Source organism: Podarcis pityusensis, assembly GCF_964106645.2.
Source record: "Podarcis pityusensis genome assembly, chromosome: 15".
Classification (NCBI taxonomy): Eukaryota; Metazoa; Chordata; class Lepidosauria; order Squamata; family Lacertidae; genus Podarcis; species Podarcis pityusensis.
In genome coordinates, this window is record NC_138040.1 from 38271405 (window position 1) to 38285056 (window position 13652).

General features: G+C 43.5%; 2 protein-coding genes across 3 annotated transcripts in view; one reads left to right on the forward strand and one right to left on the reverse strand.

Moving 5' to 3' along the window:
- Nucleotides 1-559: 559 nt before the first annotated feature.
- LOC308463850 (interleukin-36 receptor antagonist protein-like) overlaps nucleotides 560-13652 on the forward strand; it is a 38513-nt gene continuing 25420 nt past the window's right edge. For both annotated transcript variants that reach the window (XM_080982648.1, XM_080982650.1), the window contains exon 1: nucleotides 560-876. The gene's annotated coding sequence lies outside the window, so the exon portion shown is untranslated. The remainder of the gene's footprint in view (nucleotides 877-13652) is intronic.
- LOC308463846 (interleukin-36 alpha-like) lies at nucleotides 2057-7631 on the reverse strand. The gene is made up of 5 exons (XM_080982639.1): nucleotides 7432-7631; nucleotides 5627-5848; nucleotides 5388-5510; nucleotides 3419-3558; nucleotides 2057-2721 (listed from the first exon to the last, which is right to left on the reverse strand). Exons 2-5 carry the CDS (start codon nucleotides 5721-5723, stop codon nucleotides 2476-2478), a joined length of 606 nt encoding a protein of 201 aa, XP_080838765.1. The 5' UTR covers nucleotides 5724-5848; nucleotides 7432-7631; the 3' UTR covers nucleotides 2057-2475.

A 13652-nucleotide genomic window follows, 5' to 3' on the forward strand; every position in this document is an offset into this window, starting at 1 on the left:
TGCTACACCACTGCGGCTAACTACAAGGATCAGTCTAGATCCACCGTGCCATATTTAAAATAGAAACAAAACAAAAAGCAGTACTCAGATGCTCTTCTTCATTCTGAACAATTCATTTCACTGTAGCGCTGGACTCACTCTTCATCTCCTTAGTTTGCAGACCCAGAAAGCACAGAATTTCTGCCAAGGTCCCCTTCCTTTCCTCCTCTTTCAGATCCCCAGATACTGCCAGCTCTTCCCTCCTCTCCTCCACTGCTGCATTTGCCCAGGTTCATTTATTTCGGGGCAGAGCAATTTGAATTCTATTGTGACGAAGGCCTCTATGATTACTGCAATAAAAAGGAGAGATTTGCAGCCTCTTGTGTTTCTGAGCTAATTCTGCCACCCGTTTATTTCATCAATCGTGCATCGCACCAATGGTTAATGGCATGCCCCTCTCAGGAACGAAGAGGGTGGGGGTGTGGGGGGTGTGAATGGAAATGTTTCCAGTTTAAAAAGGAAGTTGCTTCAGTTTCATCTTCCCTTGTCACTTTTAAAGATGTGTGAAAAGAACAAATTCCTTTTTTGAGTGGCCAGGGGACAACCGCGAGATATATCGTTGTGCAAGGGAAAACACAAGGACGTTACCAAAGATGGTTGTGCAACAGATTTTGCAGCAAGAACCCGCTGTTGTGCAACAAGCGTCCACTAGCACAGTTGTTGCAGTGGATTCCTCCACCGCAGCTGCCATCCACTAGTACATGGGCTCTTGTACTGGGAAACGGACCATTTCACAGGGGTTGAGATATGTCCCTTGATGTCTAAAACTACGACGCCTACAATGATGAAAATCGGGAGCAGTGTTTGTGTTCTGGAAGAATGAAAACTTCCATTCCGGTATGAATACCTATTTTACAAGCTACAAATTTGGGAGATCCAGGGTGGTTATCTTAGAATCGTAGAATTGTAGAGTTGGGAGGGACTTTAAGGCATAGCTGTCAACTTTTCCCTTTTCTTGCGAGGAATCCTATTCGGAACAAGGGAATTTTCCTTTTAAAAAAGAGAAACATTGACAGCTATGCTTTAAGGGTCTTCTAATCCAACCCCTTGCAATGCAGTAATCTTTTGTCCAATGTGGGGCTCATATTATGATAAGGTCACGTGCCCCATAGGAGTCTCTAAGCATCTTACAAAAATTTTAGAGCATAAATTTTTATATGACTAGTATTGGGGAGAATCAGTTGAAAAACTCCTTTGCAGATTTTAATACCTGTTTTACAAGTTGTACACTTGGAGAGTCAGTGTGATAGGAGGTTCAAATACAGTCATACCTTGGTTCTCGAATGTTATGCATTCCAGAAATCCATTCAACTTCCAAAACGTTTGAAAACCAAGGCACGGCTTCCGATTGGCTGCAGGAGCTTCCTGCACTCAATCGGAAGCCACGGAAGCTGCGCTGGACATTTGGCCTCCAAAAAACATTCGCAAACCAGAACACTCACTTCTGAGTTTGTGGCATTTGGGAGCCAAAACGTTCAAGTCACAAGGCGTTCAAGAACCAAGTATCTGTTCACCCATAAAGTTGGCTGGGTGCCCTTTGGCTAGTCAGTAACCATTTCCCAGTCTCACTTGTTTCATAGGGTTGTTGTAAGTAGGGATGGCAGACAAATCCAATCCAGTTTAATGATTTATTAAATGTGTATACCATCCTTTATCTGTAGATCTCAGGGTGGTTCACAACATAAAAATACAGTGGTACCTCAGGTTAAGTACTTAATTTGTTCCAGAGATCTGTTCTTAACCTGAAACTGTTCTTAACCTGAAGCACCACTTTAGCTAATGGGGCCTCCTGCTGCTGCTGCGCCGCCGGAGTCCGATTTCTGTTCTCATCCTGAAACAAAGTTCTTAACCTGAAGCACTATTTCTGGGATAGCGGAGTGTGTAACCTGAAGCGTATGTAACCTGAAACATATGTAACCCGGGGCACCACTGTACAGGATAAAAACACAAAATACATGATTAAAAAAAGAACCAAAAACCACAAACCAATAGTCCCCTTCCTCCTTCCGCAAGTACATTTAAAAGGGGTATAAGATAATTTTATTTCACATAAATAATTCACTCTTTTGGAAACAATGCATAAATTGAAACACCGTCATCCTTCCAAATTTGCCTTTCTGAATTTTGCAGGCAGTTTCCCCAACCAAGTCATATGTACAAAAAGGCACATGCTAGAGTTAAAGTGTGCAGAAAATTGCATATGCTAGTGGAAAATGACACAAAAAATGCCGTGTATTGAGGGGGAAACACTTTGCAAAAAAAATATGCAAAGTAGCATTAAATGTGTATAGCAGGAGAAAATTGCATTAAAATGCTAATGAATTTTCAGTAGGACTTCAAAAAAATGTATAGCAGGCATGGAAATGTGGGGTATTGAACTTTTCTGGAAAAATTCTATCTGTGGGACTTCATTCTACCACACCACCGATACAGGGTCTATAGAATGGCAACAGCACCTCCTGCCCCTTTATTTGTTTTTTCCATGAAAAATTCAGTGATCTCAGCACCTCCTTGCTGGCTCAAACCAATAGGCTTGTTAGGCTCCGTCGAACTGCTAAGAAACCATCCTGGGAATGCTACAGATTCAAAGCTGCCAGTCTCCTTGCCGCTGGCAGTCTTGCAGAGGAAACTGAAGTTCTTGGATTCCTGTTTTTTATTATATAGATCCATAATTTTTTCTCCCTTAAAAAAAAAAAACATTTTCACAACAATCGGCAAAATAATTTATTTAAATTCATCCAACAAAACAAGAGACCCTCTGTTGCCTCATAAAATCCTCTGCAGGGTTAAGGAGTCATGGCAGTACTGAGCAACCCTAAGTATTGGAAGCCAGTAGAACTCACACAAGCCAGCCTAAGTTACCCCTACTCCCAATTCCATTATGTTGGTGGCAAGGAAATAAATATAGATATTAGAAGAGAATTCCTGGATGCCAGGGTGCAGGTTTGGGGCAAGTACTCTTTGGTGAGAGAACCCCAGCAGAAATTTAAAATCACAAAATATGTAGCAAAGTAAAGGGTGGAAATATAGGCTGTTAGACCTTCAAAATGTACCTTTCTAAGTTCCTTCAAAGTTTGTCTCTTCCCCCAAAGGCCACACATTTAATAAGTTAAAAATTGGTTTACTTACAAACACTTCAAAGGCCAGGTTCATGTGCTTTCCCATACATCAGTCAGAAGACACAGGCAGTAAAAATTGGCTTAGTTACAGTGGTGAAAGTTCCTAAATTATTGGTACAGGAACTCAAGGGAGGCTTGTTAGAGCCATGTGGTCTGAGTTTGGAGCAGCCAGCTCAGACCTCATATGCTGAGCTTCTCATATAGACTAGGGGTGACAAATATGGAATCAAAAAAGACATTGAAGCACAAATGATACTCACCACTAACTTTAGCCGAGGTTGACCACCAACTTCCACACAGGACAAAGTACGTCGCCCATCTTCCTTACCCATAAAGATGGCAGATGTTCTGTCATCTTTTTCCCCAATAATTTTATCTGGGACCACAGCAATTAACCCCTCTGGAGGTGAGCAGCTCAGAAACAGGATCAGTGGAGGGAAAGAGAGAGGAAGAGCGGGAGGAAGGGAGAGAGAAAGCATTATTGGTACAGGAGTCTTGGGTGACTGGAAGGCCATCAATCAGATTGAAAGCTGTTGAAGTGACGCATAAGAACAAGTCTCTAGAAAGGAGCTCAACCCCTATACTAGAAGTATGTCCAATGTTCATATCATGAGAGCATAGCACAGGAGCTTGCACAACGCACAAGCAATTTTGTATCTTGAAGTGACCTTCAGTCCTCTTACACATTGTTTTTACAAAAAAAAATAAAAAATTGAAACCTCCTAAAATGGGTGATAAGCTCAGAGGTAGCACACATTGTTCTGCAGGCATGTGCTCTACCAATGAATTACAGACCTTCCCTGTCAACCATTATAACAGGTGAGGGTAAAGCAACAGCTCTCAACACCCTTGGCTATTGGCCATGCCTCTTAGGGCAACTGGAGGGTCAAACTTCCCCTGCACCTGCGTTAGAGGCTTGTTTTGTAACATTGTTCTTTGTTGCTTCTGTGCAGTGCCTGCTGCTTGCATCTTGTCCATGGTGTCTCATTTTAGTCCATACCGGCCTTTCGCTCTGCAATCTCAGAGTTATTTGTTCCATTTGGGGAGCTGTTCTCAAGCTGGATGGGTTTTTCCAATTGAAACACCCTGCCAGCTGTATCTTCCTGCTATGGCTTGCTAACTATCCAAATGTGTAGATCTGAAAGAAGGGAGCCACAGAAAGATATTTCAATATAAGGCTGTGGTGAATCTACTATGGAGGCCACTCACCACAGTTGCAACACACATGCAACATCTTTTCCTGTAGCATGAAGACGGCATTTTCTAGGCTGATGAGAAGCAAGGCTTGCACAATGCTGATTGACTGGCTCCACCTGTCATCTCTAGCTGAAGCAGGAATGGAGGACCTGTGCCTCCCTCTCATGGTTGTTCTTAGACGTCAACTTCCAGCCAACATGGCCAATGGTCCATGCAATATCTGGAGGGGCACAGGCTCCCCATCTCCAAGTTTAAAAGTTCATGTGTCAGGTGGTATGACAGATCATTCTCTGACTGATACCCTTGGAGAACCACTGCCAATTGGAATAAGTAAGACAAGATGGACTAACCTTGGAATAAGAGAGATGGACCAGTGATCTGGGCATGATGGAGCAATGGTTTGACTAGGTCTAAGGCACCTGCCTATGCAACTAGTGACTAAAGGCATTGCATTAGAACAGACTCAGCCCAGAACTCTCCTCTTCCCCATTTCACAGTGGCTCTCATGAACCCCATGGATAAGTCCCACAAGAGGATTGCTGAGCCTTGTTTAAGAAGATGCTGCCGAGTCACTGGGTTGGCCTTGCAACTAGGCAAAGTGGGACACTCACTTCAGGCAGCACATCCCTGTGTACCTAAGCTTGTCCATTTCCCCTGGGTGTGGTCAAGGATGTTGCCCTATTACTAGTGTTGAAGTAAGATTCAACTGCCACTGCCAGGCAGATTCTAGCATATGTGGAATGGGAAGACACTATCTTGTCCTTCACCCAATACAACAGGGCCGGCCCTACCATTAGGAAGAGTGAACCTATCTTGTTCCTAGCATTAAAAAAATATTCAACTACCAATCCTGTTAGCTTCCATGCCTGGAATGAAGGATGGGCATTAGTTTGTCCTTTGCCTCAGGCAGAAAAATGTCTTGGACCAGCCCTGCTGAATCAGACACCTCCCTGAAACTAGGTTACCTAGGTCCATTGAAAACAGCCAGCCACCTGGGGTGGAGGAACTGAGAAACATGGTAGGAGCTGTTACCTGGTGAGTTGGAATTTCTGGGAGCTGAGAGCAGCTGGTCACCCACTAACAAGAGGTACTTCTGGTTAATATCCCAAATTTTGAAGTACCAGGGATCTGGTAATGACTGGATCACAACCGTACCTGGATGGTTAAAAAGGCAAAAATTAAAAAATCTAAACTATTGGCATAATGATGATTGGCATAGTTTGGAAACTTAGCTTGAGCTATGAATAGAAAAGTAAAGAATCATTTTTCACCTGGAGGTGGCTCCTTAAAATGATTGAATAAATCTTTCATTTCCTGTTGTACAGTTTTGTGGGGCTTCCTCATTTCAGCCTCCCCCGTTTTCTCCATTTCTTCTTGATGAGTGGTTGAGGTTCAGACTGTATGAAGTTCAGATTTCTGTAGGGGGAGCTTTTAAAAAAGAGTGACGTCTTACGCTGCGATCCCCGATGAGCTTCCGGTTTGGTTTATTTCATCTATAGATCATAGAATGACAAACAGACAGTAGCAATATATGAAACTACATCAATTCTTATAACTAACATCCTTTGTACTCCCAATGATGTGAACTATTGTAAAACCTTTGTCAATTCATAGTTTGTTTATTTGATTGTATGTTTGTTTGTTTATTTGATTGTATGTTGGTTGGTTGGTTGGTTTGCTTTCTTGGCATAAATGTATCTATTTTAAAGCAATAAAGATATACACATAGATCATAGAATGGTAGAGTTGAAAGGGACTATTCGGGTCAACTAATCCAATCCCTTGAAATATAGGAATCTCAACTAAAGCGTGCAGGACAGTGTCTTGCCAAAGGCAAGGTGGTTCTTTTAAAATGAGATTCAGAAGCAATACAAAATACACAAGTGAGTGAGAAGATTAAAGATTTTATTCTGAAACAGCAAACAATGTATACATACCAAGCAAGCACTTCAATCTGCCACCTGGAAGCCCTCAAGAAGTGGCAAAGTGACTCCTCCAGGTAGCCTCAGTTTGCACAGCCCTGCAGCTGATCAGTCCATGCATGGGCTTCAGAGAAACTCTGCCCAAACCGTCAGATTTTATAGATAACCTGTGTAGCCTTCAAGACTGGCTACGTGCAGATCATCCATTAGCTACTCCCTCCCAGTGCCTCACTTTCTCAAACCACAACAAACATGAAAGAAGATACCCAGCACTATCCTCCACAACTGATAAGGCAGCTTCACCTCCTGCCAACATTCCCAAACATTGAGGACTGTTCTCAAAAACATTCATATTGAAAAATAGCAATGAGAAGCCAAAATGCATTCCATCAGAAAACTTAACAAGAGAGAGGGAAGGGGAAAGAACAGAGGCAGGAAGGGCTCCTTGTCAGACCACTAGCTCCTGGATACATTCTGTCTTCCAGATGCATTTCTCATACAGTCAAACCTTGGTTCCCGAACAGCTTAGTTGCCGAACAAATTGGCTCCTGAACACCACAAACCCAGAAGTAAGTGTTCCGGTTTACGAATGTTTTTTGGAAGCCAACCATCCAACGCGGCTTCCGCATGAGTGCAGGAAGCTCCTGCAGCCAATCGGAAGCCACTCCTTGGTTTTCGAACAGTTTCAGGAGTCGAATGGACTCCTGGAACAGATTAAGTTCGAGAACCAAGGTACCACTGTACAGACAAATAGCCATCTAAGCTCTGCTTAAAAACCTCTAAGGAAGGAGAGTCCACCATCTCCCAAGGAAATCCGTTCCACTGTTCAACACAGCCCATAGTTTGAAGCTGACTTGTTTCGAAAGATATATCTTGCACAAAAAGAAACATGATAGATGGGGAACATTGGCAAGAGGAAAGGCCAGATACAATTCCATTGCTTCACAGATGATTTGGCAGTGGAAGCAGACAATCTAGCAGGCTGTTCCTTAACCTGGTGCCTTCCAAATGTTGTGGACTCCAACCCGGCTTAGGCAACGTTCATAGAAGATGGGAATAGCAGTCCAATGATATCTGGAAGGCAGCAGGTTGTAGACGACTAACATTTCAACACAGAGACAGGCAATTCAGATAAGTAATTAAGGAAGTGGTACCTGCGCTGGTGCGATAAAGTCCTGTGCCTTGGGAGAGATCCTTCTCTCTCTGCTCTCCCCTGGGATTTGCACAGCATTATATTGCTGCTCAGTGAGGCTGGTAGGTGTGGTTTGCATGCTTCATGCTTATTTACATGTCAGGTTCTTGGCACTTGAAATACTAATTTAACCAGTTTTTCAGGTCTATCATCTGCACAAAACTTCACAGGCTCTTTGGGAAAAGCCTAGTTGGATTTCCATCTGGTTGTTGGTTTGTTTTTTAAGTTCAGTGATAGAAGTACTTCTGAGCAAGGATGGATTCACTTGACCATTTGTATTATAAAACATTTGAGAGAAAAGAGAAGACAGATCATTCTGCAATGCTGCTTGCGTAAGTCTATTGCATACAGGATGTGCTACCAAGTTTCACACTTGCATTGCTAAAAGAACTAACTACGAAGACTCAGCTGCTGAGTGTATTAATTGATTGAGATTGACCAACAAGCCTCCTCCCCCATCTCAATTAAATGCTGTTGCTTCCTCATTCCTTTGGCTGCTTTGATCTCCAGCATTAATTGCTAGCAGCCTGGCGCCAACTTTTACACAGTAAGGAATCCAAAATTCCAGAGACAAAGGCTTGAAGCTTCTTTATTCCATCAACTCCCTGAAGGAATACTCCATTCCACTCTTCTCCAAACACTTCTCCCCACCTTTTCCTCTCTTCCAGATCGGCTCTGGTCAAGAGTTAATGTGCTGGGGGTGAGGCTGACGTTTGCTGGGCTCATAGTCTGCACCAACCACAAGAACAACCTGGAAGGCTCTTGTGCTCAGCTTAACAAATGGTAGCACATTGGGCATTATGCATCTTGTGTCCAAGCAAGTGCATCTTGCACACTCGAAAATGACATTAAAACTAACTGCCTTGAAAGAACTTCTTGAAAAGGTTGGCTCCGATCCTACTTAGAATGCTAAGAATGAAACCACTCCCTGAACATTATGAAGAGTCCTTTGATTACAACACAATCATTCTTTGCTTACTCAGTACCTGAATAACATTTGCTGGGGACTAGGCACCTCAGATATGCAGATGACACAACATTGATGGCAGAAAGTGAGGAGGAATTAAATAACCTTTTATTGAGGGTGAAAGAGGAGAGCGCAAAATATGGTCTGAAGCTCAACATCAAAAAAACGAAGATCATGGCCACTGGGCCCATCACCTCCTGGCAAATAGAAGGGGAAGAAATGGAGGCAGTAAGAGATTTTACTTTCTTGGGCTCCATGATCACTGCAGATGGTGACAGCAGTCACGAAATTAAAAGACGCCTGCTTCTTGGGAGAAAAGCAATGACAAACCTAGACAACATCTTAAAAAGCAGAGACATCACCTTGCCAACAAAGATCTGTATAGTTAAAGCTATGGTTTTCCCAGTAATGGTGTATGGAAGTGAGAGCTGAACCATAAAGAAGGCTGATCACTGAAGCATTGATGCTTTTGAACTATGGTGCTGGAGGAGACTCTTGAGAGTCCCATGGACTGCAAGAAGATCAAACCGATCCATTCTTAAGGAAATCAGCCCTGAGTGCTCACTTGAAGGACAGATCGTGAAGCTGAGGCTCCAATACTTTGGCCACCTCATGAGAAGAGAAGACTCCCTGGAAAAGACCCTGATGTTGGGAAAGATGGAGGGCACAAGGAGAAGGGGACGACAGAGGACGAGATGGTTGGACAGTGTTCTCGAAGCTACTAACGTGAGTGTGACCAAACTGCGGGAGGCAGTGGGAGACAGGAGTGCCTGGCATGCTCTGGTCCATGGGGTCACGAAGAGTCGGACACAACTAAACAACTAAAAAACAACAGGGAGATCATTAATGTGCTTAGGTCCCTGGCTAGCAGTTGTGGGAACACAATGCTTGGCTAGATCACCTACTAGCTTCATCCAGTGGCCTCTTCTTACATTCTATTGTTTCTGGAGGTGGGGTTTTAATAAATGAGGAACAGTCATTTATTGCCAAATCCTTAGGGTAACCAGAGACCTAATTAGCAGAAACTAATTCAGTATAGCGCCTCCATTCTGGGATTAACTCTAAACACCGGTTCATCCCTATAATATCTGCCTAATATCTGTAGCTTCCATTGTTGTTTCCTCATCCGCCCCCTGCTTTTTGTAACATGGGTGGAGGACCTTCACACTATTTTGTTACATTTGGGACCTAATAAAGATTTCTGGCCAACACCGTAGATTTTGACCCTACATATTTGTGGTTATCAACACTAAAACCCGCCAATACCAAATATTAAAATGACTGGGGGCTCACACTATTGTGAAATTGCAAAATGTATTTCCCATTTCCTTACTCAGTAGCTGGTAACTTTCCAGCTCTTGTGCCTTGGCTGTGTGAGAGTGATTTTATCTTTGCCGTCGTGGTTGAAATGGAAACAGAGTATTTTGGCAATACTCCAGGAGAAGGGACAGAAGCAAGTTTTTACTTTCATCTGGATTCACCAAGGCTCCAACCTGGCATCTCTGTATTTGTATTTTGTTGTTGTTGTTGTTTTTTAGTCATTTAGTCGTGTCCGACTCTTCGTGACCCCCTGGACCAGAGCACGCCAGGCACTCCTGTCTTCCACCGCCTCCCGCAGTTTGGTCAAACTCATATTCGTAGCTACAAGAACACTATCCAACCATCTCGTCCTCTGTCGTCCCCTTCTCCTTGTGCCCTCCATCTTTCCCAACATCAGGGTCTTTTCCAGGGAGTCTTCTCTTCTCATGAGGTGACCAAAGTATTGGAGCCTCAGCTTCAGGATCTGTCCTTCCAGTGAGCACTCAGGACTGATTTCCTTAAGAATTGATAGGTTTGTTCTTCTTGCAGTCCATGGGACTCTTAAGAGTCTCCTCCAGCACCATAATTCAAAAGCATCAATTATTCGGCGATCAGCCTTCTTTATGGTCCAGCTCTCACTTCCATACATCACTACTGGGAAAACCATAGCTTTAACTATATTTGTATTATTAATGCATATTAAGAATAGATGAAGCTGCCTTTAAGCAAGTCCAGAGTGCTTCTCTTTCACCACTAACTTTGGAAAACCTTCACACTAGAGAAATTAGGGGAAGGGTCTCTAAGCTGCATAAAGCTGTAACGTCATGCATTAACAGTCTAAGGTACCATCCCATCCAGCTATTTCTTTTTTTAAAGCCTGCAACCATTGTCTGAGGCTTCACCTTATACCACCTAAGGATTTTTGAACCTTGATTATGGTGTTCAGAATCATCATATGTGAGTAACCTAACAAGTTTACTTGCAGGGTTTTAGAGAGCTTCCTGGGAGAGTTTTTAATCCAAGCCCGGTGGTCAATTGGCAGACCAACTCTGCATTATGAAGATGACTGCAAATGTGACATGAAGGCTGACAACGTCAACACTGCATTGTGGGAATCCATTGCAGACAACCACAGTGCCTGGAGACAGACAGTCAATTTGTGTATCCATAGCAGTGACCAGAGAAGAAATGACCGCTGTGAGTAGGCAGACAGAAAAAACGGCATGGTGCATCCGCAGCAGTACAACTGGATGCCTTCATCTGCCCTAGCTGAAACAAAACATGTCTCTCTTGCATTGGTCTCCACAGCACCAGCATGCACTGTAATTCTCCAACAGTTTGTCCTCACCCCCTAAGGTACACTGACCCATTGTCTCCCAAGACAGACAGATGCCAAGCATGGATAGCAGCAACATTCTGATTTTTTCCCCTAACACCATTGGATCTGATCTATTAGAAATGGCTGCAGGTTTCAAAATAAAACAAAGTGATCTCAGCAGCTCTTTGCTGACTCTGAGCAAGCGGCTTGTTTGGCTCAAAAAGGGCGCTCATGAACCAACCCAGAAACATCATGGATTCAAAAGAGAAAGGCCCTTAGCTCTCTCCAGATCTACTGTAAATAATGAACCTCTTTCGGTTTTGTTTTGTTTGTTTTTTTAAAAAAATAAAGCTCTGTAATGCATGTTTCCTAAGAAATTATGAATGCTTAATAAAAAATGAAAGGCTTGTTGTATTAATAAGACAGTGTGGCTGTTGGATGAGCATATCTCCACCCCCGGGAACTTTAATTACCTGTTTACTTTATTCTTTTTCTTTTCTCAATTTTACAGCAAAGAAAAGACAAGACAAAAAATAACTGAAACCAGTAAAAGCAAACTCACAAAGCTTTCAATTAAAAGGACAGTAGCCCTTAAAAGTCTGCATAGTGCTTTACCTCTCCAGACTGGGCAGGCTTCCACTGCAATGATGTCCTTTTGCAAAAAGACTACCAACCTATGAGGTCTGAAAAATCATGAAAGGGTGGTGCAAGAGCCTATTTTGTGATATAGACAAAGCGATTTGGAACGCTTGCTGAGGAAATAGGATCCTGGGTTTTGCCTCCATCCAATGTGCTTCTAAAGTTTGATTCCTCCTCCTCCATTATTTCCACCACCACCATCAACAACAACAACATTGGCTAACTGGTGTGAACTAGGGCTAACTGGTGTGAATTGGCTAACTCAGATATGTGGAGGGAGATTTATTTGGTGGTAGGATACTAACTGCCAGAATATTTCCCACATGACACTGCTAAGCTCCTGAACAGAATTTGGATCAATATCTCCACTTTGTGGAATAAAGGAGGAACAGCACTTCCATAATTCCGTGTTTTATTCTGCTTTTCTCTTGTACATGGCTTTATGCTCTATAAATTTGTATAATACTAATATTGCAGTCCAGGGATGAGGAACCCATGACACTCCAGATGTTGATTCAGGTGGATAGCCTTGTTGATCTGTCATAGTCATAATAAATAACAAGATGAAAGATGAAACAAAGATGAAAGATTCCAGATCAACTAAATATAAGCTTTCAAGATATGAGCTTTCGTGTGTAATACACACTTCTGTCAGATACTCTGAAGCGGAGGTCACTTCAACCTTATAACTGTTGATGACTGTTATCGCAGTTGGTTCCACATGGAAGGGCAAGGGATTTTTAAAGCGATAGAGGACCAAAATTAGCTTTAGTATGTATAATGAGACATGAATCCAATATCGCTATTCAGACCAGGTCTCTCCATAGTTTTTAGTTTGGTAATGAGTTGTAATTCAGCAACTTCTCTTTCAAGTGTATTTCTAAAATTCTTTTGCAATAAGACAGCCACTCTAAGATCCTGCACAGAATGGACTGGGAGATTGAAGGGCTCTCCTATTGGTTTCCCTGCTTTATGATTCCTGATGTCAGATTTATGCCCATTTATCCTTTGGTGTAAAGTTTTCCTTTTTGTCCAATATAAAGAGCTGAAGGGCACTGTTGGCATTTGATAGCATATATAATGTTGGAAGATGAACAATTAAATAGGCCTGAGATGGTATGTGTCCGGGAACTGCCATCGGGTCAGGAGTGGGGCAGGGGGAAGGCGGATGGATTACAGAGAGCCCCCAAAGATCGTGGGAAGCAGCACTTCCTCAGCGGAGGAAGGAAGTCACGCCTCTAGTGGGGAGGAGATGTAGGGCTCGGAGGAGGCGAGGCGGTGCCAGGACACCTTGCCTGAGCAAAGCGGGGAGGAGAGAGGTCCCCCTTTACCCAAGCCTTCCTTGTGCAGTAGGCTTTCACGCAGAGAGGGGAGGCGTAGGCTGGGGGTCAAGAGACTACTCTACTGGGGATGATTTAAGGACCGCCCACTCTCAGATTCTGCTAGTGAATGAGCAAGACATGGAATAGAGGCACTCCACATTGTAAAGGTTTTTTAGCACCAATAATTAAGCTTTAGAACAGAGCAGTGAGGCATCTTGCCTGATTGCTCTTGGGCAACCACCCGATAGCCATTACAGTATGTTTGATGTTATTGGGGCCAATAATGATGCTGTCTGGGTGTACATGGCAACAAAGTTGGCATCTAGATTTAGATTTAGACTTCCGGGGTGGCGCCATCGGTAATGGCGGACTCCCTCTGATCCGGAGGGACTAGCTCCGCGGAAAACGGGTCTTCCCGCTACAGCAAAGTGGGGACCCTTTGAAAAATCACAGGCGGATGAAGCCTGTGACCATGGGACTCGGCGGGCACCTTTCGCGCCCCCCCAACTCATAAAGGAACCCAGTTACGGGCTCCGGAGCGAAGAGGGGCAAGTGGCGCGGTGCTGAGAGTCAACTGCTTCTTCCGTGGAGCGAAGCCGCACAGCCGTTGCCGGAGAGCGCTGCCTTTTTCCTGGGAC